Source organism: Gymnogyps californianus, chromosome 1 (assembly GCF_018139145.2).
Source record: "Gymnogyps californianus isolate 813 chromosome 1, ASM1813914v2, whole genome shotgun sequence".
Lineage (NCBI taxonomy): Eukaryota > Metazoa > Chordata > Aves > Accipitriformes > Cathartidae > Gymnogyps > Gymnogyps californianus.
This window is the reverse complement of record NC_059471.1, coordinates 178,922,879-178,949,144: the sequence shown is the minus strand read 5'-3', so window position 1 is coordinate 178,949,144 and position 26,266 is coordinate 178,922,879. Positions and strand designations below refer to the sequence as shown.

General features: G+C 47.8%; 1 protein-coding gene across 1 annotated transcript; it reads left to right on the top strand.

The window, feature by feature from the left end:
* The first annotated feature begins 3,280 nt into the window (after positions 1-3,280).
* On the top strand, positions 3,281-24,575 carry KCNMB4 (potassium calcium-activated channel subfamily M regulatory beta subunit 4). Its single transcript, XM_050915302.1, has 3 exons — positions 3,281-3,619; positions 13,650-13,777; positions 24,316-24,575. The coding sequence occupies exons 1-3, from the start codon at positions 3,281-3,283 to the stop codon at positions 24,482-24,484; spliced, it is 636 nt and encodes a 211-aa protein (XP_050771259.1). The 3' UTR covers positions 24,485-24,575.
* Positions 24,576-26,266: the final 1,691 nt, after the last annotated feature.

The window sequence follows — 26,266 nt, the reverse complement described above, 5'->3', positions numbered from 1 at the left end:
ATTTAAAAGACCTGAGGAAATGCAGCTGGATGACTCACTTTGAAATTGTGGTTTGAATTACTTCAGTAGGTTTACCTCTTAAAACCACTTTACTGGTGGAGTTAAGCTTTTTTTTTTTGAAAGTAATGTTAAAGCACATCGAACAATAGTTTTGAATATTACTGATTCAACCCACTTCAGAATTAGCAGTGCTAACCTTCGGTTTATTGTTTGCATTTCGTATTCCCTTGTCAGTATTAACATGCCAATACTGGACGTGGGTGTATGTCAGAATTTTCCTGCTGAAGCTGCCAAAATAATTTTCTGCAAAATCACTTCTTTGAACTCTCTCTGGTTTAAAAACAAACAAATAAACAATCCAGTGAAGTAGCCAATTTTCACGATTGTACCATCCTGAATCACCTGTAAAACAGTCCTGATGAGGAGCGAAGGGAAGGCAGGCATCCCGGAGCTGCTCTGTCTGATGCAGACATCGATGAAATTCTGTGGGAACTCTTCAGCTTTCTGTACAGCTCTTCTTTTGGACAAAAAGGCTGTTTTGGTTGTTCCCCTGCCCCTAGGTGTGTTTCTACCAGCTGGCAGTGCTCTCCCTTCCTTTGAAGGCCAATTGACTTTCTGGTGGGCATCACAGTACCGGCTTCAAAAAGGCATTTTGTTATTGTTCTGTATATACATCTGTTGTTCGAAAAGGTCGTTCATGACTGGCACTTTCATGGAAGACAGTGCAAGGCAGCTACACGATTGACATCACGAGGACCACCACTAGACTTCTGCAAGGGACATGTGAGCCCATTCCCATCGGCCAGCCCCTGCGGGCGTGCGGTGACAGACCCCTACTACAGCCTGTCCGGCCTCGAGGTACACGGCTGAGGCGGAGGCATCCTCACCATGGGCCGTACAAGCTGCCTTCAGGTGGGTGATCAGCGGTTGGCCACAGGTAAGGCTGCCCCTTGCTTGCGGGGCAAGGAAGGGCCTGAAAAAGCAGGTAGCAACCTGTTCTCCTGCTGCTGAAAATTTCATACAGACATTTAACTTTGTACGCTGGCTTTCTCAGCCCTGGTTGCTCCTGACGCAGCCCGTGGTCGTGGAGCCAGCGTCCTGACTCCTGCCCTCGGCAGGTGACAGCAGAGCTAAAATCTTCACAACAGGTCCCTAGTACCTAGCTTTACTCTCTTACAAATCAGGCGTTGATGATCATTTTTCACTTCCAACTGATCCAAATAGACTTTGAGTCCTGACTGAATTATTTGTGCAGAACTTCAAAACCGATGAGATTACCTGGTGAATGTTAAACGTCATTCCCAGTTAAAATACAGCCTCAGCATCTCCTCCAACTACAGATGATGTAGGGGTTGGATGCACACCGGAGGACTAACTCTCAAGGTTACTGTGTCACCCAGTGAGCTGTTGCCTTAATTTTCGGCTGACGGCACTCTATGTACAGGGGACAGCAAGGAATTGAACCGAGTACCGAACACAGGGAGACTCAACACCAACTGTTCAGAAGGTAAGAAAGATGAGAAGTCACAGCCCACCTAAACTGGGAAAGCAGGGCTGGAGCTTCCCTTCAGGTGGCTTCAGGTGGCAGGCAACAAATCTACCTGATCAAAAATTTATAATATGAAAGCTCTACGCAGTAGTCCCCACCATTAGAGACTGCCGTAACCACGGGCACTGGCAGTAAAGCCCGACTGATGGGAATGGATGAACAGAACCAAGGACTAACCAAGATGAGTTCAGTTTCTAGTATAAAAACCTATTGCAGGTTTAAGTAAAAATAAAAATAATCCCAGGTTTAGAGCTGACATACTTTTTCTGAAACCCTTTGGTATTAGGAAAGGCTACTACAGAGCAGCTGGCCTGAGGGCAGCATGCTAGCGCACCGGTGCAACCAAGGAAAATATTTGCATCCATTGATATTCATGTCACAGCATGGATTCTTAATAGCCTTCCTGCCAAACCTTGCTCAATAGTTCATTTGGAGAACCTATGGATCAACTTTATTTTTAAAAGTTTGATGTCGCATTCTGCAATGGGAAAGAGATTTAAAAAGCTGGCCAGAGGAAAGTGGTATTTCCCATATTTATTTTTCTATTGTTTCTGTACCTTCTTGTCTGCTGTATCATCAAGTTCAGTTATCGGCTCCAAAACTGTCACATTTTGTTTTACCTAATTGCCTATGATAAAGACTACAGAATAAATATATAACTATTGCTTATAGTACTTTGGCACCAAAGAGCTTGTTCTGTTGTGTTGCCACGGTGGGAAATGCTGGGTGATAACCAAACTTTATTTGCAAAATAAGTGTATTTTCTTGGGTTGACTGCTTTTCTGCAGACCTGCTTCGAAGAGGGCACTTCTTAGGGCGACCTTTCAAAGGTCAATACCTTCCTGTTGAAAGCAATTCCCATGTAAAACATTTTGACAGCTATCTTCTTGCTTACCTATTATCTTCAAAAGACGATGAAAGAGGCTGGGTCTGTCCCTGCTGTGCGGATGTTGGATTTGGGGCTGGCCAGACCAGAGCACTTGCCCTGCACCCCTCAAAAGTTGTGTTGAGGCAGGATAACATTCAGCCAACTCCCGTTATTTCCCCTCTCAGTTAATAAGGTGAAAACAGCAGCTGCTTCCTCGCTTCCAGATATTTAATTTCTTTAATTTCGGGTCTGACTCCGCGTGTATACATAAAGACCTTGCAGATTTTGACACATGGAGGTACTAGGCATGACTTCACGCGGGCTTTCCAGGATTTAACCAAGCCGGCGGCGAGAATTGGGAAGCACGAACCGTTTTCATGGCCTGGCTCAAGCCATGATTTTATTCTTCTGGATTTACCTGCAGGATTGCTACCCCATCCTGCGTGGGGATGTTGGCTTAGAGGGGGGCGGGCGGGTGGGGGGCCGCAACGCGCCATTGCGGCGCGTTGCGGCCCCCCACCCGCCCGCCCCCCTCTAGATATTGCACCTTGCACGGTACCCGGTATTAATCCGGACTAGCCCTCCCCACAGCAAATCTCCCGGGCCAGATAATCCCGTTGCAAGCTGTCCCTTCCACCCCCGGAGGGGCCTGAATTAGGTCAGACGGGTTTACACTTGCATTTTATTTATTTATCTAATTTTGGGGGCTTTTTTTTTTTTTTTTTGGCGTGCCGGTTACATGCACCCCCACCCCCGTGGGTTCCCTCAGCCCCGGAGGTAGGCGGGGAGGGAGGCGGGGAGCGGCGGGAGCTTTAGCCGATGGCAGCGGTTGCCCGGCGGCTGATGCCAGCGGCAGCCGGGCGATGGCGCGGAGCCGGGCGGCTTACGAGTACACGGAGGCGGAGGACAAGAGCATGCGGCTGGGTTTCCTCCTCATCGCCGCCGGCTTGCTTTCCCTGCTGGGGCTGGGTTGTTGCTGGCTGCGCCCGGCCTTGCAGGAACGGGGCGGCGGCGGCTCCGCCAACTGCACGGTGCTGGCGGTGCGGCAGCTGGGGGAACGCTTCGCCTGCACCTTCTCCTGCGGGGCCGCCTGCCGCGGTACCGCCCGCTACCCCTGCCTCCAGGTCCTGGTCCGCACCTCCCGCTCCTCCGCCCCTGCCCTGCTCCATGAGGACGAGCGGCAGCTCCGCACCAACCCCAAGGTGAGATCCGCGCCGCGCTCCCAAAATGCGGTGGTGGTGGTGGGTCCCGCAGGGCAAATCCTGCCCCCTCGCCGCGGTGCTGGGTGCCCTTTCACCGCCCCTTGTGCCCGCCTTTGGGGTCCGGGTCCTATGCAACCGCCCTCCGTTCGGGAGCGGGTTTTTCTCTGAGAGAGGGGATGGATGAAGTGGCGGAGCATCCCTCCAAAATGCCCCTGTGCTGTTACTCAGCAAAAAAGTATATATATAGGGTGTATATATATAAATACCATACATGGTATGTGTGTATATATATGGGGTGTGTATATATATAGCGTGTATATATATACACACTACATCTAGTATGAAATATCGCTATACTATATATAGTATAACACTGTATCTATACACACACACTATATATATATATTTTTTCCCCGAACAACCCCAGCCCCGGATCATCCTTGCCGCCGGAGCGGTGCCGCCCCGGCCCCGGGCGGCCCGAGCGCACCCCGCGGGCGGCAGCGCAGCGCGGAGCGGCGGCGCGGCTCCGCTGCCAGCCGCCGGTCCGCCCCGCCGGCAGCCCCGGGACGCCGGTGGGAAGCCGGGGAGAAGAAACTCCTGCTGCCGGCGAGGGGGTCTGTCTGCCCGAGCGGTGACCGATGCTGTTGCGCTGTGTGTCCCGGAGGGTTCCCGGAGCAGCTCCCCGGAGCGCACGGAGAAATTCTAACGGAGCCCCTGCTGATGGGGCGCTGGGGAGAAGGCTGCACTGAAACAGGAGTTTCCTCGGTGCTGTTTTGATTCTTAAACTTCTCCATCACCCACATGAAAAAGGACCGAACGGCAGCGTCTTCAAAGTTGTATCTTCTAGCAAACTAGGATAGTCTGAAGGCAATGGGTGACTTGGGCTTTTTTTCTTTCTTTAAACACAGTTATTCTACTTTGTCCTTTTTCTTTTCATGCTGAGCAAAGACCACCTTGCCAGCATGCTGCCTGCGTGGAGGAGATTTTGTTAAGTGGTTTCCAGAAAATAAAAAATGTGACAGAATCCTCCCCCTTCCTCCTGAAAGAACCTGAAATTGGGAGTGTATTAGAGAAGTGAATTTCAGCCGTTCGACCGAGATATGGATGTAGTGCAGTGCTAAGGGTCGCGCTAAGCATGATGCAGGGGTCTGCGTGCAGGGACTGGGGAGCAGACTCGTGTAGCCAGTTTGGGATGTGCAGCCTCACACCTCTGCAGTCGTAGTTACACCAGTGTGGATCTGTCCCTTGGAAGGTGGATTAAGTTGCAGGCTTGAGGTTTAGGGGTTGCTTTTTTCCCCTTGGCAGCTTGTGGGCTTGGAAGGGCGGTTGGGGCAAAAATCAGCAGAGCAAGAAGCAGGACAATAAGTCCGACAGGATTTGGATTAAATTGTTGGCACCACTGAGAAGCGATGAGTGATGAAGCTGCAGTGCTGGATGGTGCCTCAGAGCGAAGCGGACGAAACGTTGGCCTGTGAGGGAGCTTTGCAAACTTCACCCTTCCCTAGGGGTGCTGCTGCCAGGCTCCCTGTGGAGACGGCCGTGGTTATGAAGAGGTGCACTATGAGCACCCAGCCGTCCAAGGACCAGGACTTCCCTAAACCTCTCTCCATCTTCAGGCAGGCTGGGGATGGTTGATGAAATGCCCTTTTGACACGGGGTGAAGATGCCGTGTTGCCGCAGAGGGTGCAGCGTGGCTGTCCCTGAGCACAGCCCGACGGCCCCGTTGTGGCTGTCTCCAGCAAGGATGGGAGGTGGGAGGTGGGTGGTGGGTGCTGAGCCGTGCCACCAGCACGCCTGGGCTCAGCAACTCTCGCAGCATCCTCACTTTCAGCAGAGGCTTTCAAACTGGGCTGTGACCGCAATGTCTCTCTGAGTAGTCGGAGTGTTTTGTTTTTACTTTTTGATCCCGTCTTCTCCTGCTCTTCTGGAAGTCTGGTGGGAAGAGGAGGATTGCACCTGCCCGGGGGCTGGATTGCAATTTCTGCAGGGAGGCACCCAGAGCTTCAGAAGCGATGCCCGTAAATATCACTCAGGAGCCTATTTTTATTTGGCAATTAATAAGGAAACGCAGGGCTGTGTGTTGGCAGCACGTTGTACTTGCATGCTCTTACAAATATAATCCATTTTCTCTAGCTTGTACCTTCTATCTCTAGGTGTGGGCTGTTTACCCTGGGATATTGATTGCTGAGGACTGAATCTGATTTACCAGATGAGACCAAGCAGAAAGGATGTATTTTTTGATGTAACCGCATTCTCTGGTAGTAATTGAATTTAACTAAGTGGAAAACAACATATAAAAAAATGCCCTCCAATGATTTTCCTTACCTTAAGAAGCTTACGTAAAACCAATACAAAATAAGACGAAAAGTTGTTTAGGTCTCATTAGGAAAACATATCCTTTTAAAGGAATGAAGTATGTATAGCTGTCACTTTGGTTTTCCCTTTTTTCCCAAGTTTAATGTCTGTGTAGCTGAGCAGTTATATTCTCCTTTTAGTTTTTGTCCTAAAGTCTCACCAACTTCGAAAGCTTTCAGGATTTTATGCTGAAATAGATCAGTCATACCAACAGAGTAGGAATCTGCTGGATTTAATGCTTGGGATCCAGTATGTATTTACGAATGAACACTTAAGGAGCCATTTAACCCTTCCCATTTCCATCACCTTCTTGCAGCACGCTCACTTGTGTTCATGCAATTAGACATACAACACGCTAATCAGTTCCAACTAACTAGAAGGAAAAAAAATTGACCAATTTTGTTTTGAACAGTCCTTAAATTTTACATTCTGTTTAGCTGCTTCTCTGTGTGGGGTAGCAGTTCTTCCTGGTATATCAATAGTGCGGAAAAGGCATAATTCAGGCTCCTTACAACATGCAACAATACTGAATCAGTTGGCAGCTTCACTCCACCCCCAAAATCCCCAGTGTATCAGACTAAAAATATTCTACTTTCTGTAGTAGAGTGGGCTGGCATATAAACATATCGGCAGCTACGAATCTGTTTGTTCTAGCGAGGTCTAGCTGCAGGAAAAAGAAATTATTTTTTTTTCTCTCTTGCTTCCTAAGATAATCACATCATTGTACAGCCCAGGATTCATTTTAGCTCTTAAAAGATTATATAGCTGGGTCAGAGTTAATCCAGAAATGTATATATAAAGCACTGGGCACAATTACAATCGTGTTCAGTCTGAGTGATTTGTGGATTTTTTTTTTTTTTTTTATTTAATTGTTGTCTTAGAGGAAGAAATTTCAGCGGAGGGACGGTAGCCTTTCTTCAGCTGCCTTGATAGCAATAATAATATCTGAGATAAGGCTTAAGGGGGATTAATTCCAAAGTCAATTTGTCACTATCGTTCTGGCCATCGAGTGCGTCGGCGGCACATACAGCCAGCGCAGGGGCCAGGCTATAGGTTTGGCTGGGTAAAATGACAGTGGAGTATGTCGGCTGCTAAAAAGACCTGCTTTCTGGCTTTTTAGACTTTGCCCTTTCTATGCTTGAAGTTAAGCGTAGGGCCGGAAGAACTTGCCCGCTGTTTTGATGAAGAAACTTTTAGTGGAGTGACTGGCGAGCCTGATGTTAGCAGCTGTGCAGCAGGACCCGGTTCTCCCCGTCCCTGTCCCCAGGCAGGGGTGCAGAGCAGCCAGCCGCTGCTCCTTGTCTGCGCTCCGCATCCGCGTGTGCTCCTGTCGCGCTTCTTTCTGTAACGGCTCAGCCTGATGAGATGATGTACAGTTATCTCTTCTGTGCACTTCTAAATAGAATTGGGTTTGGTTTTTGGACTCACTCTCTTAAATATGACCCACGACAGAGAAGGTTTAATACCAAAATATGCCCAACCCTACAATAATTTTGGGAGGGTCTGGTGCATCTGGTAAAGCATCAGATCTGTGTTCGGGCTGGTGCCTGCGATGAGCAAACTCTGCAGATGCTGTCTAGCGATTCCTCTGGAAGCAGCCCCAGGTGCCACAGATAAACCCCACTGCCCCCCCATCTCGCCCGGGGCACCCCTCGCTGCCTCGAGCCTCTGTGAGGGGTTGTGGGTTTGGTCGCTCCTGGTGGGTTTGTCTGTGCTGACGGATGCAGGTGAAAACCAGACGTGATGCTCAGCTCCAACTCCCTCGGTACAGTCAGCTGGGAGGGGGGCATTTTTTTGCACTAATGGAGCGAGTCCCCCCACTCATCTCCTGCCACAGCGGGATGGTTGTGGCAGCACTTCCTCCCTTCCAGTAGTGTGCGGAGATGCTCACACACAAAGTTAAGAGAAGCTCATACATTGCTTGGTGTGGTGGGTTGACCCTGGCTGGATGCCAGGTGCCCACCAAAGCCGCTCTGTCACTCCCCTCCTCAACTGAACAGGGGAGAGAAAATATAACAAAAGGCTCGTGGGTTGAGATAAGGACAGGGAGATCACTCAGCAATTACCATCACAGGGAAAACAGACTTGACTTGGGGAAATTAACTTAATTTATTATCAATCAAATCAGAGTAGGATAATGAGAAATAAAAACTAAATCTTAAAACACCTTCCCCTCACCCCTCCCTCCTTCCTGGGCTCAACTTTACTCCCGAATTCTCTACCTCCTCCCCCCACAGTGGCGCAGGGGGACGGGGAATGGGGGTTGCGGTCAGTTCATCCCACGTTGTCTCTGCCACTCCTTCCTCCTCAGGGGGAGGACTCCTCACACTCTTCCCCTGCTCCAGTGTGGGGTCCCTCCCACAGGAGACAGTCCTCCACGAACTTCTCCAACGCGAGTCCTTCCCACGGGCTGCAGTTCTTCACAAACTGCTCCAGCGTGGGTCCCTTCCATGGGGTGCAGTCCTTCAGGAACAGACTGCTCCAGCGTGGGTCCCCCACAGGGTCACAAGTCCTGCCAGCAAACCTGCTCCAGCGTGGGCTCCTCTCTCTCCACAGGTCTACAGGTCCTGCCAGGAGCCTGCTCCAGTGTGGGCTTCCCACAGGGTCACAGCCTCCTTGGGGCATCTACCTGCTCCGGTGTGGGGTCCTCCACAGGCTGCAGGTAGATATCTGCTCCACCGTTCACCTCCATGGGCTGCAGGGGGACAGCCTGCCTCACTAGGATCTTCACCACAGGCTGCAGGGGAATCTCTCCTCTGGCACCTGGAGCACCTCCTCCCCCTCCTTCTTCACTGACCTTGGTGTCTGCAGAGTTGTTCCTCTCACATATTCTCACTCCTCTCTCCAGCTGCAATTGCTGTTGTGCAGCTTTTTTTTCCCCCTTCTTAAATATGTTATCCCAGAGGCGCTACTACCGTCGCTGATGAGCTCAGCTTTGGCCAGCAGTGGGTCCGTCTTGGAGCCCACTGGCATTGGCTCTATCGGACATAGAGGAAGCTTCTAGCAGCTTCTAACAGAAGCCACCCCTGTAGCCCCTCCGCTACCAAAACCTTGCCACACAAACACAATACGCTTGGAGATCGGGAGTCGGAAATTGTTGGCTTTAGCACTGCATTGTACTTTTGCAAGGATACTTATCTAGAGTGTCCTTTTCACTCCTTCATTTCATCACAAGCTTCCCAACTTGCGCGGCACATGATGTGGGGGCTCTCTGCCACGCAAAGCAAATCGTACGCGCTGTGTCCCATAGTTCACCAGCAGCCAGGAGGATGGTCCTTGACAAGTTGCTTGGAGACTGAGGCTGGAGACTTGCTTCTTAGTGCCATCGGTTTGTCTTCTGATGCTGACTTGCTTCTACTTTGGGCCCTTACGTCTGTTTGCATTTGAGACTTTCTTGGTCTTGTCTTATAGACAGTGTTTTCCAGGCTTGAGACAGCTTCCCTCAGAGCCTACCAAGTCTGGCTTCTTTTTCATAAAAATGTGACTGAATTAGGCAAGAATTAGTCTTTGAAAAGCGTGAAATGCAACCTGGGAACTAAACCATGGTCAAGAGTTCATGCCTCTGTCCCTTCTCCATGATATGGAAGAATATCTGCTCTGATGAAGTGTTCAGAAGGACTAGGAATCTTCCCAGGCATCTGCAGAGACACTGGAGTGGGAGCATCCAGCAGCAAACACAGATACAAATCTTACAAAATCTTGGTGTAAAGGTATATTAGCTGCTTGCTGAGATTTTTACTGAATTGAATCCTGAGTCATCTATCCAAACACTGGCTTTGATTGAAGGGGGAATATTATTAGCCTGATACTGATTTTGAACTGTGTAATTGAGACTGTATTTGAATTACATAATAATTTTATCGTTGCTATGACATAGCGTAGGAGGTGCGATTACGGCACCGTGTACCAATAGATCCGCTGAAAAGGCCTCCGCTCCATTAGATTTATTCTGAATGTCTAACCTTAAGTGCTATTCTCCAACTTCATTGTAACTTGTTTTGAAAAAACATCAAAGAAATATTTCCACTGAAAATGGATGTTGCTGCGCGAGCTGCAATTGAGCACAAGGCGTCCTAGCTTGCTTTCAAACACTTGGCGTTTGTTTATGTTTTGATGGTACGATTTCATGCCATGTCTTGTGGGGGAGGACTGCGGAATTAACCTTTCAGAAACTGCCTGTTGCCAAAGCAGGAGGTCGTTTCAGGTTCATCCACCAACTCACAGCAGCGAAAGTTGCCAGGTTATGATTCCTTTTTATCTGCCTGCTGACTGTGCTTTGGAGGGCAATACAGCTGATCCCCAAACAAAGTCCCCGAGAAGTGTGCTTGGGAGGCTGAAAAAAGAGAGATCCACCACCTGTGTGGATCAGAAGGGCCAAAATGAACGTCAGGTTTGCGGGAACTGTGCTGGCATCCTGGGGAGGCAAACAAGCTCCAGTGTTTGTGCAGCAGATGATAAATCCACATTGGAGTCGGACCTTGGGTGTTCACTGTGGCTCAAGGCCTTCATCATGTTGAGGAGATGTTTCAGGGCGATCCTCGGGATTCATACGATGATGATTTTGCCTTGGGCAGTGACCACTGCTCTCTTCAAGACTGTTAATCCTCGACAGGCTCAAGCAGAGGTCCCATCGATTTATGGCAAGCCCCTGGGTGTCTCCTTTGTGTTTTCCACGTGAAGATAAAGAGGAAGAGATGGAAATGAATCCAGCGTGTTTTCTGTCAGCTGCCATTGGGATTACTTGTGCAAAAAGTGATGTGAAGTTTGAGTTATGGAGAGTATATTCACTGTTGTCCCTAACCTCCAGGTATCCCTCCCATAGGTAATGGTGGTACTCCCATACACTGCCGTGCCTTGGCATGGGGAAAGATGGATGTGTTGATCGGGGAAGCTGTCTGTGGGCCCCTTTACATCTTCCAAACCAAAATCACTGCACTGAAAAACTCAATTTTTAATAGCTTCATATTAAGCTAAAAGTGTGGGGACTGATGTAAAAAATTCCGTGTGTGACAGAGCTGTCCTTGGAGACTGTTACAGCTTGCTACTTGTCTGTTCAGGTGGACATCTCTTGGGAAAATAGATCTCTGCAGTTGTTTCTAAGCCTGAAACTCAGGATGGGGATAAACAATGGTTCACCAGGTTGTGAACTTTGTGAAGGATTCACGTAATATTTGGGGGAGGTGGAAGGTCTCTGAAGGATCTGGGGAAAGTTTGGCCAGCAGAGGAGTGGTGAGGTGGTCACATTTTCATAGTGGAGGACAGGAGCAAGCTCAGCCATGAGGAAGAAACATTTCAGAGGAGAGAGAGAAGCCGCGTACTGGAGCTGGTACCACAGGAAAAGGAGTTTTTGAGATCACTGAGGACATTTAGGCAGAAGAATGTATATTGGTACCTAGTTGTTTTGTCTAGTTCTGCATTTTGTGTGCTGGCTAAATAGTGGTTGGTTTGGGGGACGCTGAGTAAAGCCTGTTTACTTCTACTATCTTGTATCCCTGTATTGCAAGAATGTACCTAAAAGTTGGGGTCTTGGGGAAGAGTAGGGTGTAGACTACAGTCAGGTGAGTGTACAACTGGTGGGATATGGCACCGTTTCCACAGCAGGATCTGAAAGGCTCCATGAAGAAAAACACCAGAGTGGAGAAGGTTGAGAATGCTGGGCCCTGGGCCGAGCAGGGAGCGCCAGGAGTGGACCACGTGGGATGGTGCGGCATGTTGGTGGCTGTCAGGGGGACAGAGCAGAGCCAGCATTGCCCTCGGGTGTCTTCGTGCCAAATCTGCTCAGTCCAGCTGCTGCACAGATGTGTTTGTGCACTGGGAGCGTGGAGGGAAAAAGAGGAGTGTGGTTGATGCTTCCAAAGTACACAACCAAACCAAAAACATTGCCGGCCAAGGAATATTATCTAAGATGGAAATAACTGCATGTGATAAATCCTGCGTTCTGGTTTCTGAAGCAGAGTGGTGTTGCTGCTCGTTTCTCTCCTTTGTCGTCAGCAGTGGGACAATCCTTGTTTAGGGTCATCTGAACAGGGATCTAAAGGGAGCTCCGTGCCGTGGCAACACCACACGTCGGCCCGTGTGAAAATGAGGGCCCTTGCATGTGAAAAGGGCAAGTTTCAGCTTGGAAGCAACAGGCAAGACCTTGCAGATTCTTCCAATCTGAAGCATGGAAGCTACTAGCAGCAATTGTAAGTGCTGACAGAAGTGGTCAGGTTTTACAGGGTCAGGCCAATAAAATCCTGAGATTTCTCCTATCCCCCTAGAATGGCAAAGATCCAAGCTGTTGTATGGTGGAGACAGACTTGTAGGTCTGTACAGCTTGGGTATAGTGTGCAGCTAGGGGCATGGTAGGGCCCTGTGAAACCTCACCAGATGGAGAGGGAGAGGAAGCACTCACTAGGCACAGTGAGTCATGGTGATCTTTATTTTCCGGTTAGGGAGGGTGTCTCTCTCCTTGTTGTTATTGCCTTCAGGATACTGTGAAGAAACTCATGTTGTGATCATAAGTGGGGATCCCTTTAGGGGCTTCCCACACCTTGCACCTGCTGCTTCCTACTACCTACTAGTAGTACTTCCTACTACTAGCTTTTTAGCTACCTTCACAGTCACTTTTTTCTGCTTGCAGCTCCCAATTTTAAAGGAATTAAAAACCTGTGTGTGCACCTGGAGCCTTGCTGTCCATGCGTCCTCCAGGGTGAAAAGCCTTTATGTTATCCAAAGATCAGTTAAGCTGTGTTACTCAGTTTGGTTCAACATCTCCTGTAATGATCTCCCATACGGATGCCTGGTAACAAAAGGAGGGATTGTGCTTGGACACTGAGATTGGGTTCAGTGGACTATTTGTTTTTTCTTGTTTAACTCCCTGTAGCTAGGAGGGAAGGGTGATGTGTCAAAGATGAGACTTGGAAACAAGGTATGTGTGTTGTGTGTGACCCAGAGTGGAGTCTCTGAAAGCCCAGTCCCAAGTGCACCAAGCTGGGGGAGGAACTTCCCTTGATCTCTTTGGGTTTTGAAGCAGATGTCTGAGGGTGAGATCTGCAGATAGCTCAGCTGCACGCTCAACTCTTGCTGACTTCTATACAGCAGAAGCAGATGCTGAACCTTTCTGCTGAAGTGGAGCTTTGAACTTTCTGTGCTTGTTTCTCCGTGTTGTAACAGTGGAAGAATACCTGTCTTTTGCCAATGGATATCAGCCAGATATCAGATATGCCATCTTCTGGGAAAGCTCGCTGGAATATTTTGGTTATTTATTAGCATGGTGCTAAACAAAACTTGTGATTACGTGCCTCACTGAAAATTGGAAGTAATTCAAATCCAATCCATGCAGCTGGCTAGGAATACATCAAAATGAAACGATCATTTTTACATTCATCATGCAAAAACCCAAGGTGTTAAGTGGCAGGTTGGTTTGATAATGGAATAAAATATGATAAAGCCTTTATTTTGTTTCTGAATGTTGGCACATTCTTTTCCAGTACCTGCAGGGAATAACTAGCAATTGAAGTAAAGTTCAGCTAAATTTTCTTTTTTGTTTCTTTAGAGCTTGTACTTACCCATTTTGTACCCAATGTACTTTGCCCATTTCAGTCACACTGGTATTATGAGGAAAATGCAGAGAAAGTGATGCCCTGTGTTCTTGAGCACAGAAGTAACTCTGTTTTGCCACGTGTGTTGGCAGTGTTCGTACATCCCTCCCTGTGCAAGAGACGATCAGGAGAACTCTGAGAACGTCACGTACAAGCAGAAATACTGGAAAGAGAAAGTGGGTTCGCAACCATTTACATGCTATTTTAACCAACACTTGAGGTGAGTAATCTACATTTGCATAGGCAGAAGTGCTTATGCATCTGTTTAACAGCTGTCCATTGGTTCTGTTTGAAAATATATATAAATGCATGCATATGTATATACACACACCCCCCCATATAGTGATGTGGTTTATCACACAGAGTTCAGTGCAGAACTTTGCAAGACAACTCTATTGATGAAAAGCTACACAGATAGCGGAGAAGCGTTTTTACGACTTGAAGTAAAAATATAAAACTCTGAGGAAAGTTTCCCTTAAAACATGTCATTTTATGGCAAAAAGCATCTTGGCTTTTAACACTCAGATGGCAAATTTCTGGCTTGGATATTAACGTTCCTTCCCTCCATGGAAGAGAAATCCTACTGTGTTCACGAGGGGCTGGAAGGGGAGATGAGTATATAGTACAAACCAACTCAGGAATTGTGTTCATAGAGGATCAATGAATCAGATACATGTAATAAACGCTCATGGAACTGCCAGTTTTCATACATGCTTGCAGAGTAGAAAGTTGTAACTTAAAGCATCTCCTTTTCTGTTTCAGTTCTTACTTTTACTGCCAATGTTGATGTGACTTACATGTCAGCAGTATAAGGGTGAAGTGTGGCTTCCTTCCTTCAGTAAATGGGAAGAGGAGGGAGTCCTTTTGCCTGTCTCTGATGATGATGATGTGCCAGGAAATAAAAGGTGGTGTGGCAGCAGCAACTTACTGTTACCGCAGTGTGCAGGCTCACTGGGAGGACTTGGGAGAACAGCAATGATTGGGATGAGAGGTCCATGTAGACAGGGAGGCGGAAAGAGAATATTTAAGGTCTCCAGATCAGCCAAGGTTTTATGGGGTTTAGACTCCAATTCTGGAGGCATATGACACTTGCTTAATTTGATCAGCGTGAGTAATTTTGGTAGAGCTGGGGAGACTGTTCTTGGTTGCTAAGTTAAGCACTCAAATAAGTATCTGCCACATCAGGGACTAAAGGAGGAGGTTGGTCCTACCCCACCAGCACTTGGAAGTTAAACAGATGAGGGAGACCTAGGTGGGAGTAGCTCAGTGCTTGCTGGTGCAGTTCAGGGCTCAGTGTGGGAGTGTTGGCATCAGATGTTTGAGTTTAAGACACACAGGAGGAAAATGGATGCCAGTGTGTGCTAGGACCTTGGAGGAACCGGGGAGCTGGAGCAGGGTGGCAGGCAGAGAGATGCCCGACTCTCCTGTGGGTGGCCTGCTGAGTGCCTTGGGGGCTTCAGGTTTGTCCTAGGCTGGCTATGATTGTTGTCCCCTCCCTGGAGAGACCGTAGACCTAGTCGGCGTGCCCAAGATGACAGACTGTGGTCCCTGGTTAACTCTTTGCAGAGGGAAACTACCAATGCTTTGTAGCAAAAACTAGTTGTTTCTTATAGTGGGGAAAGAAGCACCGTCTACAGCATGCAGAGGTTAAAACTTAGGGGACTCTGTGCGGTGGCATCAGACCTGGCAGGGACCTTCTTGGGAGCTGCTTTGGTTCACAAGGTGCCAATGCTTGGGTCTGCTAACCAGGAGCCGAGTGATGATTTTGGCTTCTCTGGGCAGGCAAGTGCTGCCAGTTCCCCGCGCTGCTGAGACCTGGGACCTGCAGCAGCCGCTGCCTGAGTGAGCAGGAGAGTACGAAACATGGGATCTTCTGCAGGAGACGTCATGGCTAGGATTTGTCTGAGCTGGTGTGGGCAAGATACTGTGAAAGTTAGCTTTTATAGTCAGCGGAGAGAAATAAGAGCCTTTCATCTTACCCAAAAATAAATGCCTAATATAGGTTGGATGCCCAGAGATGTTTATTTCTCTCCTGTAAAGGAGCTTAGGGTGATCTGCTAGGGTGCAGGCACCTAGGTGGTAGGTGTCCAGAGCTAGGTGAGCTGGTTCTCACAACATCACATCTGTAGGTGAAGAAAAGGCAAAATTTTTCTGAGGCTATATACTGCCTAGGGTCTGCCATTTACGTAGGTTGACACTGAGGAATAGTGCAGCACTCAGGCAAGGTTTTTTCCTTATAGTTCCTGCATCCTATACTGTTAAATGTTCTTGCCAAATGCAACGGCTGCCTTGAAACACTGCCTTTTGCTGATCATACAACAATTTATATACAGCAGAAGAGAGGCTCGCTGCCAGAGATACTTGAAGATAGTCTGAGCTGAAATGTGTACACCATATATTTTCTTCTGGCGATAGGAATGAGCTTTGAGAGATAAGTTTTGCTGACTAGGAATATGCTTGCTTAGGTGTACTTTTAGAGCTACGATGACTAAACAGCTTGTGAAGCAGTAAAAAACCATACAAATTGAGGGGAAAATCTGTTCACTTCAAAACAGAAGTGTGCATATTTTCTGTCAGTATTTTTTTAACTCTGTGGATGAACTAACTCTTCTGTGTCAGTCTGTATAAAACATAGAATATAGTGGTAGGTTCCTTAGAGAGTAGTATTTGCGATATTAATACTCTCTCTTTTGAAACAGCAGAATAAAATTCTAGGTAAATATCTAGGCAACGAATGAACATCGTCTCCTCTTCATCAAACTTAATTTAGCATCATTCTCAGAATTGTTGCTGCATGCAGAGTGCACTGTTAGGTAACACCTCCCTTCAGTTTGGTGGGGCAGATTTCCACAGGCTGCTTTGAAAAGAAGAAGAAAGTGATGCCATTTATACAGTTCAAAGTTATACAAAAGGGGTGAGAAGCAGACTTAGCAATTTCAGTCATTCTCGGTTAATATAAACAGAGAGGCCTGGCACAACTAGCTGTCTGACATTTATGTTAGGGAACCAAAACACAGCTTAGCTTGGAGCTCAGCGCTTTACTGAAAAGCGAGGTTTTGCTTCACCACCGTAGGCACTTACCTTTAGTGTCCCACTCTTCTCTGGCTAGCTTTGGGCCAAGTGGTGCAAGCTGCATGGGAAAGTTGCTTTTCTAGACCTCTGGTGAAGGTTCCTGTCTGTTGGCATGATGATACTCTGGTCTGAAGGGAGCCCTGCCCAGCAGAAATCAACTCCCAGTGTTTCAGAGCACAAAATAAATGACAAATTCAGATAAAGTTCTCAGGCTGTTGCCAAAGGTTTGAGAAGGCCCTGAGCTCTAGTGCTTCGGTGTTCATGGATCTCACACCGAGTGTCCCAGGGGGTCTGTAGTCATGACCAGATGCAAACAAGGGTCACAGGTGTATGTTCTAAAGTGGGAGGCCTGTAGGAATGGGTGGGATGGGGGAGATCCTGTTACTTTATTTCTTCATGTTCCAGATCTCATCAACATCAACAAGAACAAAAAGAGAGAAACCAAGATATCCATCAGCTCAGACCCCTCGGTCTCATGCCATGCAGACATAGGCAGAGCAACATATGTCAAATCATTTCTTATTAGAGGCTCATTTATGTGGCATTATTGCTTTTTAGCTCTGGGTTCGTCCAGTACGGCAAGAACGCTCTGTGGCTCCTTTGCCGCAGTGCAGTAGATGAGCCAGCCATGCTTTATACTTCTCTGTGTTTGCTGCAGGATGCTGTACACAAATTCACCTGAGATTTGAAGAGCAAACACTGTCTAGTGATTAGTGACCACCTGTACGGTGTTGGGGTACCCTGCAGGCCATTTTTCTGGGAATAATTATCTTCAGGAGCCAAGGGTGCTCAGGTAGTAGGGCTGTTCATTCATAAATGGTGGAACAGAAATCTCGGTTTGCTCTGCTACTTCACAAAGTTTTCTAAATTAATTCCCGCCAGTCAGAAGATGCTGTTGCTATTTCTTATCCTTTCTTTTACTGTGTCACCTGTGGAGCAGTGCTCAGGCCCATAAGGGAAAGGACTTTACTGTTAGTGAGACATAGCACTGCCCCTGCATGCAGCCGTCCAGCCGACGATCTCTGCGTCTTGCAACAATAGGGGAAAAAACATACTGATGAGTGCTTGTCATAGTGAAGGGATGTGAATAATTGTGGGCAAAATAAGTGTATGCAGATTGCAAACATCTTTAAATCCAGATTGTTTGAATACAAAAAATATTTGTAAGGTTTCCCTGTCCCATGCCCCCGCCTCTGTCAGCTTCCGCTGTGTCACATAAATTGCATGGTGTGGTGCATAAGTGATGACAGAAATGTTTACATGCCTGTAACTTTTTGGTCCTGCATGACTTTTTGGTAACCCCTGCACTGCAATTCTTCCCATGATGTTCAGTAACTGCTCTGAATGCTCTGACGGAGACCTGCTTTATCCAGTGTCTGTTTGAACTGCTTGGCAGTGCCGAATAGGGATGTGTTGCATAACGCAACAACTAATCCAGTTACCCCTGGTCAGAGCCCCATGAGGCTCCAGCCCTGAGCTCAAAGTCCTGCTAAAAATAAGTACTGGTCTCACCTTTTAGCAATGAAAACAAAATTCCTCCATCCTTGTCTGTTCAGTGAACGGGAAAGGTGTGTTTTCAGAGTTAAGGTAGAGACTTCTTTAGGGCTTTTTTTTAGTTTGTTCATTCTTCTTTCACCCTGAGGCTGCTGCTGGGCAGTGGTGGTGGTGCTGCACAGTGGCCAACACTGTTTGCAGCAGAACCAGGTCTCGATGCCTGAGCAGGGGTTGAAAGTATTCAGGTTTTTTCCCCCCTTTTGTCCCACTAGGTCTCTCTTTTGCCCCTACCACTGTTTTGTGCACTGGTCACTCATGTTAGGAGTTTGGGTGCATCCCCTCAAGAGGCTTTGCATTTACTGGAGAGCTGAATGGCAGCATTGCTAGAAACAAGAGATGGTCCATAACCAAGCTTAGGGGGAATATGTGCAACCCCTCTGGTCAACATCTTTGAACTGAAGTATTATATGGAAGTCGCAGAGCAAAGATGCATTTCTTAAGTGCACTATACTTGCAGGGATAAGGCAATATCTTTAATTACATCTGCTGACTTTCACAGGGAAAAGAAACACATTTCCAGGCATGACATACCTCCTTTGGGTTCAGCATCACTTCCTCAGCACCAGGGGAATGATGCTGTGGTGGCTTCCAGCAAAGCCGCATCCTTGTCATGAGAGGGTTTCCCCCAGAGATGGGGGCACCTTCCCTTTTCTGTTTCCAAGCCAAACAACAAGCCTTCAGACTCTGGAAACAGGCAGGTCACCTCTAGAAAAGTAGCAAGGAAAAGTCAAAACTGCAGTTTCGATACATGCTGACCTAGCCGTGCAAAACCAAAACAGTTATGTTACTGTGTTTTGGGTGTCCTGACAGCTATTTATTTTTTTTCCTGAGGAAAGGGGTTGTTTGCTGTGGAAGTACAGCCCCCTCTCTTCTCTTCTTTTTGCTGCTTGCCTGTTAAATACATCTTTCTCCCTTCCCCCTGCCACCATCCCCTTGTTTTCTCTGCCCAGCCGGGCTAGCCTCCTCTGCTGCTCCTGCGGTTCCCACGGCAGCTCTGTGGCTCCTTTCCAGGCTCCTGCTCTCCTTGCTTCTGCCATTGGTAAGAGTTATTGTTTCAGAGGTGGAATCCAGAGATTTCAGCTAAAATTTTCTGCTCCTTTGGCCTGTACCTAGCATTCCCAGGTGGCCGCAGTATTTTCCTGCTGCTGTGTGCTTTCTGTTTCATGGGCAGGTGATAACCACCCAAAGGCTCATTCTACTGAAGGTCCTATAAGATGTCTGGTTTCTGAGCTCCTGGTCATCTCCATTGTGGTGCAGCACCATGCTGGGGGTCTGCCCCCGCTGGCATAGCCCAGCTCTGGCTCCTCTCGTCTCATAGCACAGCCATCGTGATTATCTCAGGGCTCAGAAGCAACTGTGACAGCCCACATAAACCTCACGGCTCGCTGCCAGTGACTTTGCTCTCTTGGTGACGCTCTCTGTCTGTACTTGGCAAGACAAGTATCTCTGTGTGCATATTTCTGATTCAAAAACATGCGGGGCAGCTCTCTTGTATTAATCACTGTGTAAGCCTTGGAGCAAAAGCCAAAGGTTTTTGTACCAGGACAGCAGGACAGATCCAACTCTCGCTGATCCCCGAGGGGGGCTGATGCAGCGCCCCGGTAACAAGCTCAGCCCCAAGCAGGATGCTGCAGCGAGCTACCCAGCAGCGTGGCTGTGTCCCGCAGGCCAAACAGGGCTTCTGCAGTCCTGGCTGCTGCTCTGGGTACTTTCTACAAGCAGATTTTGTTCCTTATCCCTCAGGGTTCATTGCAGGATCGCTTAGGAGTTGTCCCAGGGGTGCCCCCAAACACTCTGCAGACTCAGATGTCAGAGGACAGCTGCTCTGTGCACCTCGCCAGTTCCTTTGAAGGCTCACCGGGTGGTGGTGGCCGTTCTGCTCTGCCTGAAAATTCATTTCTTCAGGAGGTGGAGGATAGCCCTTCCCCTAAACTGATGCCATCACGTGAGGATAACAAACGGCCTGGAAGAAGTGAAATCCAGCCTCTGTAGGCTAACCTGTTAATTAATCACTGATGACTTTGCTATATTTAATTCATCTGATTAATTCTGGTTTTACCTCCCTTTATCTCCTAATTTTTCCCCAGTCTTTTGTTTTAGACCTTACAGATTTCACATGAAATACCTATGGTTTTTAGCCTGGCACGGATCACCTGAAAACAAACGCAAACATTTTCATTCTTCAGGTTTTTAGCCAGGAGGCCTCGCAGTCCCTCACTCACACTGCCTGCCATGCCAGTCCCTGGCTGCTGAGCCGGGACTTGCAAGTTCGGCTTGCAAGCCACCCAGCTTGTGCCTCCCTACCCCTCTTTCCAAGGAGCAAGAGAAAACCTGGGGACGATCCCACTTACCTTGTTCGCAGGGCGCAGCACCTGAGGCCATGATGACCCCCCCCAAGCCCCTGTGGTTACCTCTGCACGTCTCCTGCAGAGCCACGGGGCTGCTGGGGCTGCGGCGTTCCTGCTGCAGAGGACCTCTGGCTGCCCGGCGCCCGCTCCTTGGGCTGCTCTCGTCATGGACTTGCAGGTCCAGTATAACCCATGTGCCGCTGGGGTGTTTTTCCTGGTCAGGGGTGTTTTCCTCTACCTGGATGGTCTTTCTCAGGTTGCGTTGTGCAGCTTGGCCGTGTGGGCTCCCTGCTGGCACTGGCCCTGGGCTATGGCAGAAGGGTGGCGGGCTCGAGGTCCCGTGCAGCACGTCGTGAGGGTGCAGCAGGGCTGATTTTTCCCTCCTTGCTTTGGAAGCTGTTATTTGCCTTTGTTTGGAATCTCAGCACCAAAAAGCAGAGGTAAAAGGAGTTATCCTGTAAAGGAAAATAGTAAACATTTTCTTTTTCAATAACCCCTCTTCAGGTATTTCCCTCTGCTGTAAAAGCTGTGTCTCAGTGGGACTCTCTGCTGCCACTACACCCTCTAAGCTGTTTTCCAGAGCACTTTCCATAACTGCTGTCAGCTCCGGTAACGGATCTGCAGGGAAGGGCTCGTCAACCGGGCACCACCGAGCCCAGGTTCCCATCCTCTGCTGCCTCCTCCCGCCACCCCAGTGCTCCCCAGTGCTCTCCCCTACGCCCTGCGACATCTCCGCGCAGGTCAGCAGATGCAGGAAAGAGGAGCTGATCCTGATGGGAGAGAGAGGGAATCATACGAACGCAAAGAAACGGCATTATATGCTGCCAAAGTTGATCTTGATAAGTTTCCATGGGCTGTTACAGGCAGATAACTGGGACGTTGCCATCCAGGAGCATGCTGTCTATCTGCTGGCAGCGCTGTCTGCCTTTATTAGTTTTTCTCATTCACTCCTGGGGCCCAGCAGTGCTTATCTGCACTGGAAACTTAATTTGGGATAAGATAAAGAGCAGCTGAAAGCACGGTAGTTCTTCCAGAATAACCGTGCAGATTAAACCAAGTAGCAGCAAGGCTGAGATTTGTCCCACCATTTTTTGGCACCAAGAGTCAGTACCGAGAGGCTACATCCCGGATGGTCCCTGAGCTCTCCCATGCACCAGGTCACCCTCCAGGAGTGCTTCTCCTTCCCCTTGACTAAAGAAGGGCATTTAATGCCTTAAATATGGTGCCAATAGTCATTTAATGATGTATTTTGGGGGGACCCAGTCATGACTTGATGCATTGTCTGAAGAGACGCTGTGAGCAGTTGATAGTGAGTTTCTGCACACCTTCTGCCATGTAGGAATTGCACAGGGACTCTTGCTGTAGCTAAGAATAGCAATAATATCCACCTGCACCCAAACCTCATCCTGAGGCTTCATTAAAGGCCTCTGTAAGTCTTTGACTCTTTTCCAAAAGGGAAACTCTTTCAAATTACTAAGTTGCAAGAGTTACAGTCGCACCTATAATGAGTGTTTGGCATCCATCGCTGCTACCTTTGGTACAGAAGTTTTCCAAAATATCTAAGATTCAGTCAAAAGGATATCTTGCTCTCCCCCATCACACTTTCTTTTCTTTAACTGAATCCAATTTTCTAGTTTGTTTGCTTGCCCCTTATTTTTGAACTCTTTCATTAGTATCTGCTTTAAAAAAAATACTTAAAATTCAACGTCACTTGTAAGCTGAGAGCTGCGAGGATTGAATGCTGCCTGCTTATGGCCTCTTTGCCAATTAGCACTCTGTTATTCACAGATGATGGTACAGTAAATATGAGGGAAGCAGTATTATACCTCCTGTGAAAGAATTTTTCTGTTTGGGTGCTGTCATTTATATGGCATAAGGTGGTGAGTTTGTGCCCATAAAGTTAATATTATTTTATTCAATTTATGGTCTCCACGTGTGCCTGATTATGTGTCTGGAGGATTTGGGTTGAGCAGACTTCACGTGTTCCACTATTGAATACACCTGGGCTTCTTTTGATCATTTTTTATGTTGCCGAGTTTCAACCTTTATATAGCTGAGCTGCTCATAATCAGAGTCTTATTCTGCTCCTTACTACACAAGTAAAGAGAGACGCGTGGTGCCGGCCCCAGGAACTTGCAGGCTGGCATGGTGCAGAGGAACCTCCACACAGCAATTTCGGGGGAGAGACTCCCAAATGCAAATGCGGGTGCAATTAAATCAGGGATCAGGTATAGCCTGGCGGTCTGACTCCACCAACTCCTTAAGGACGGATAAAACCCTGTGGATTTGCAGGTATCTCCGTTAATTAACTTCTCGGTGAAGGAAAAAGAGTTTCTTCTTGTTTCCCCTACAGGGAATGTTTTCTTAGTGCTGCTTTCTGATCAGGACAAAGCTGTTGGGGTAGAGACAGCACAGTCATTGCACAGGTACCTGTTCCCACGTGCAACCGCGTTAGGAGAGCTTAATTCCAGGACCTGGCTGGATGAGTCTGGGTTGCCAGGATTTTTGGTTGTGAGGTTTGCTGCTCCAAGGAGCGTTGGGTAGCTTGATGAAGCAACGTGGGATGGGAATGTTCATTCGTAAGTGAGGACCAATATGAGTCAAAGCTATATATATTTTTTCCTAATTAGAGAAATTTCTGTTTCCTTCCTTTGCAGATAGTTTTCCAGCAGACTGCATGTCTCTGGCTGTAGATGGTAAAGCAGCAGCGAAGTGCAAATGCCACGAGACTGATTTAATAACTCTATTAAACTGCAGGGACAGCAGAAAGAGCCAGAGCTGAGGAAAACCTGCCATCAGATTTGCCAACCAACTTCCCAGACTTGGAAGTGGCAGATGGACACCTGATCTTTCAGACATGTGGCATGGCTGAATTTCCAAGCCTCTTGAGATGCCTCCTCCTTGCTATTCTCCTCCTCTCTCTGTTTCCCTTTGGAAAAGCATAAATCTGTCACAGACCGAATCGTGACTGTGTGTTAGATGCTGTTGGCGGAAGCACAGGGCGTCAGATCTTCAGGGGAAGCTCCCCAAGGTGTGCCTATAGGAGCGTACTCAAGTCCACTGAGCAGCTGGTGTTTGCAGTACCAAATTGCAACTTATTGCTGAAGTAGCCTCTGCTGGGAAGGAGCTGAGCTCCCCCAACCCCGGCGCCGGGCAGGAGCCCTCCTGGGGGTAGGTTTTGTGCAGACCCCTGCCTGCCGGTGTGGCTGGGCTAGCCTGGGCCACCAGCGGTGCAGCGCTGAGGACAGGGACTAGCTTTCCATCCAGACCCAGACCACAGCCAGGGCTTTGTCAGGAGCCTCCATGTAGCCCCATGGACACGTCAGGGCTCAAAGCTAAAAGGGAAGTTTTAACTGCACTTTAAACTCATTGCACAGTGTCTGATGCCATTTGAGGTAGATATGTATAACTGCTGTCTGGTGTTATGTTTTTGCCGGAGTGGTTTTTCAATCCACAGTGTGATACTGTATCTCTCATTGCTGTTTGTGATGACCACAACCCCTGGAAGACCTAAAGTACCAATGCTTTTTTAATTTTTTTTGATCTGAATGAACTTGTTAGCCTGTAAACACTGCAAGTGGAAAGTCCTCGCAGCCTGCCACGAGTGCTGGTGACAGACTGGCAAACAAAAGCAGTGAATGAAATGGTCCACTTAATCATTTTCTAACACTGTTGCAAATAAAACACCTTTATTGTTTCCATGGCAGATTCTTTCCACTTATGAAGAATTGATGATGTCAAGTTGATTTATATTTTCTCCCTCTTCTTTTCCTCCTCTTCACAGGCCAGATGATGTGATGCTGAAGCGCACCCATGATGAGACTGTCCTCTTGCACTGCTTCCTCTGGCCTCTGGTTACGTTCTTGGTTGGAGTCCTCATCGTGGTCCTGACCATTTGTGCCAAGAGCTTGGCTGTCAGGGCAGAGGCAATAAAAAAGAAGAAACATTTGTAAATGGCAAGGCTGCTGATGGAAAAGAAAAAGCTGCAAGAAGGTCTTGAGTGGGGCAACACCTGCAGGTCAGCGAGGCACCCAGCTGCGCCTCCTTCCAGTGTCTCATCTGACGGTGGAGTTGCTCTTGCCTCAGGATTATTCTTGGGAGACTGCCCCATGAAATGTCAGCTAATTGCTTCCTCTGCTATGACAGTAAATAAGTATATTCTACCAAAAAAAAAAAATCTACACTGCACCAAATATGCTGTGCACTGTTAGTCCCAAACAGCAGCTACCCAGGTCCTAGCGGTATTGAGAGACAGTTTATAAAACACCCTGATGATGCTCATTTCATCTCCACAAAGTGATCTTTACTATTGTTTAATATTAAATATTTAAAATATTTACTTTATGATAGACTGTATTTCCAAAATAATAAAATTTTGTTGTTTTGGGTTTTTTTAACCTTTGTTTTGTTTTTTTTTTTTAAAAACCGCTTTAAGACAAAAATAACACTGTGCTGATTTTGTTTTTTTTCACTGTGTGGAACTTCATTTTAAAATTCAAACTTTAACTTCTGTCTAGACAAAATCTTTCATCATCACCTGTTCATTGTGAAGAAATGTAGAAATCTCTCAGAAATACTTCTCAAAAAAATGAAACAATTATTGGAAAAGGTGATTAAATACTGGATCTAATTTTATTGCCTCGGTGGTATTCAGTCCCTACAGTTTTTCTTGTCCCCCCTCAGTTACGCTCTTCACCAAAATGCTCTCAGGCTGTAAGGAGCAGGGATTTGGAGTAGGTTTACATGAATATATTTTACCGGCAATTTCCCCAAATAGTGGAGCGCCTGAGCGCTTGCTGAGGGGAGCCTGTGAGCCGTGGCGTCACGCACATCACCGGGCTCCAGGGATGGCCGGAGAAGGACATCAACCCTTTGTAGGGCTGTAGGTGTTTGCTGCTGAACTGCCCGTCCCATTCATGCCGGCGCCAGGCAGGGTCGCTCTGAGGGGATGCTCCAGAAAAAGGAAGGCAGGCTGGGCACGGCATCTCGCCGGGTCGCCTCTCTCTGCTTGTCCCTGCAAATTGCTGTGTATGATGGGAGTACTGACCGTCGTCTGCTTGCTCAGTGCACAGATTTCCATATGTCTGGCAGTTTCCCTGAGCACATCAGAGACCAGAGTAGCTTCACGACACCCATCCTCGCCCCCGCAGGGCCGTGCGCCCCTGGGACCAGCTGTGCGGCTTTGCAGGGCTGGCACACAGCGGAGAAGAAAAGCCACGTGGCTCAGTCAGGAAAGTGAGTCTCTCAGCATGTGATTACTGGCAAAGCATTTTAATCTACGTTAACAATTCTGCAATTCTAACCATACTGTTCATTGTACTAATCTCTGATATTCTTAGTATTATGTTTAAATACCTTGTGTTTCATTATGCTTTTAACACATAGGAGAGGTATTTCCCGAGGATGAGGAAAGTGCTAGATTTGAAAGCCTGAAAGCTTTGTTGGCACAAGGCACGGTGACAAACCTGCTTGTATTGCCCAGTCTCCGTCTCAGATTAATCTTATTGTGCACTTAAGAATTGATGTCCATACGGCTTCTTATTTTGTAAACTTGTACATGTTGTGGGCATCGTGGTGCCCAGTGATGAGGGCAGCAGGGGGGCTGGAGGTCATTCCCCACTCCCCTGCTTACTTGCTATAAAACTTTCAGAGAGTCCTCTGGTCCCGGTACACTCCAGGGTAGCTGTTCCTTCGAATGAAGTTAAGGAAATCTGTTTGTGGAGCTGGGAACTCGA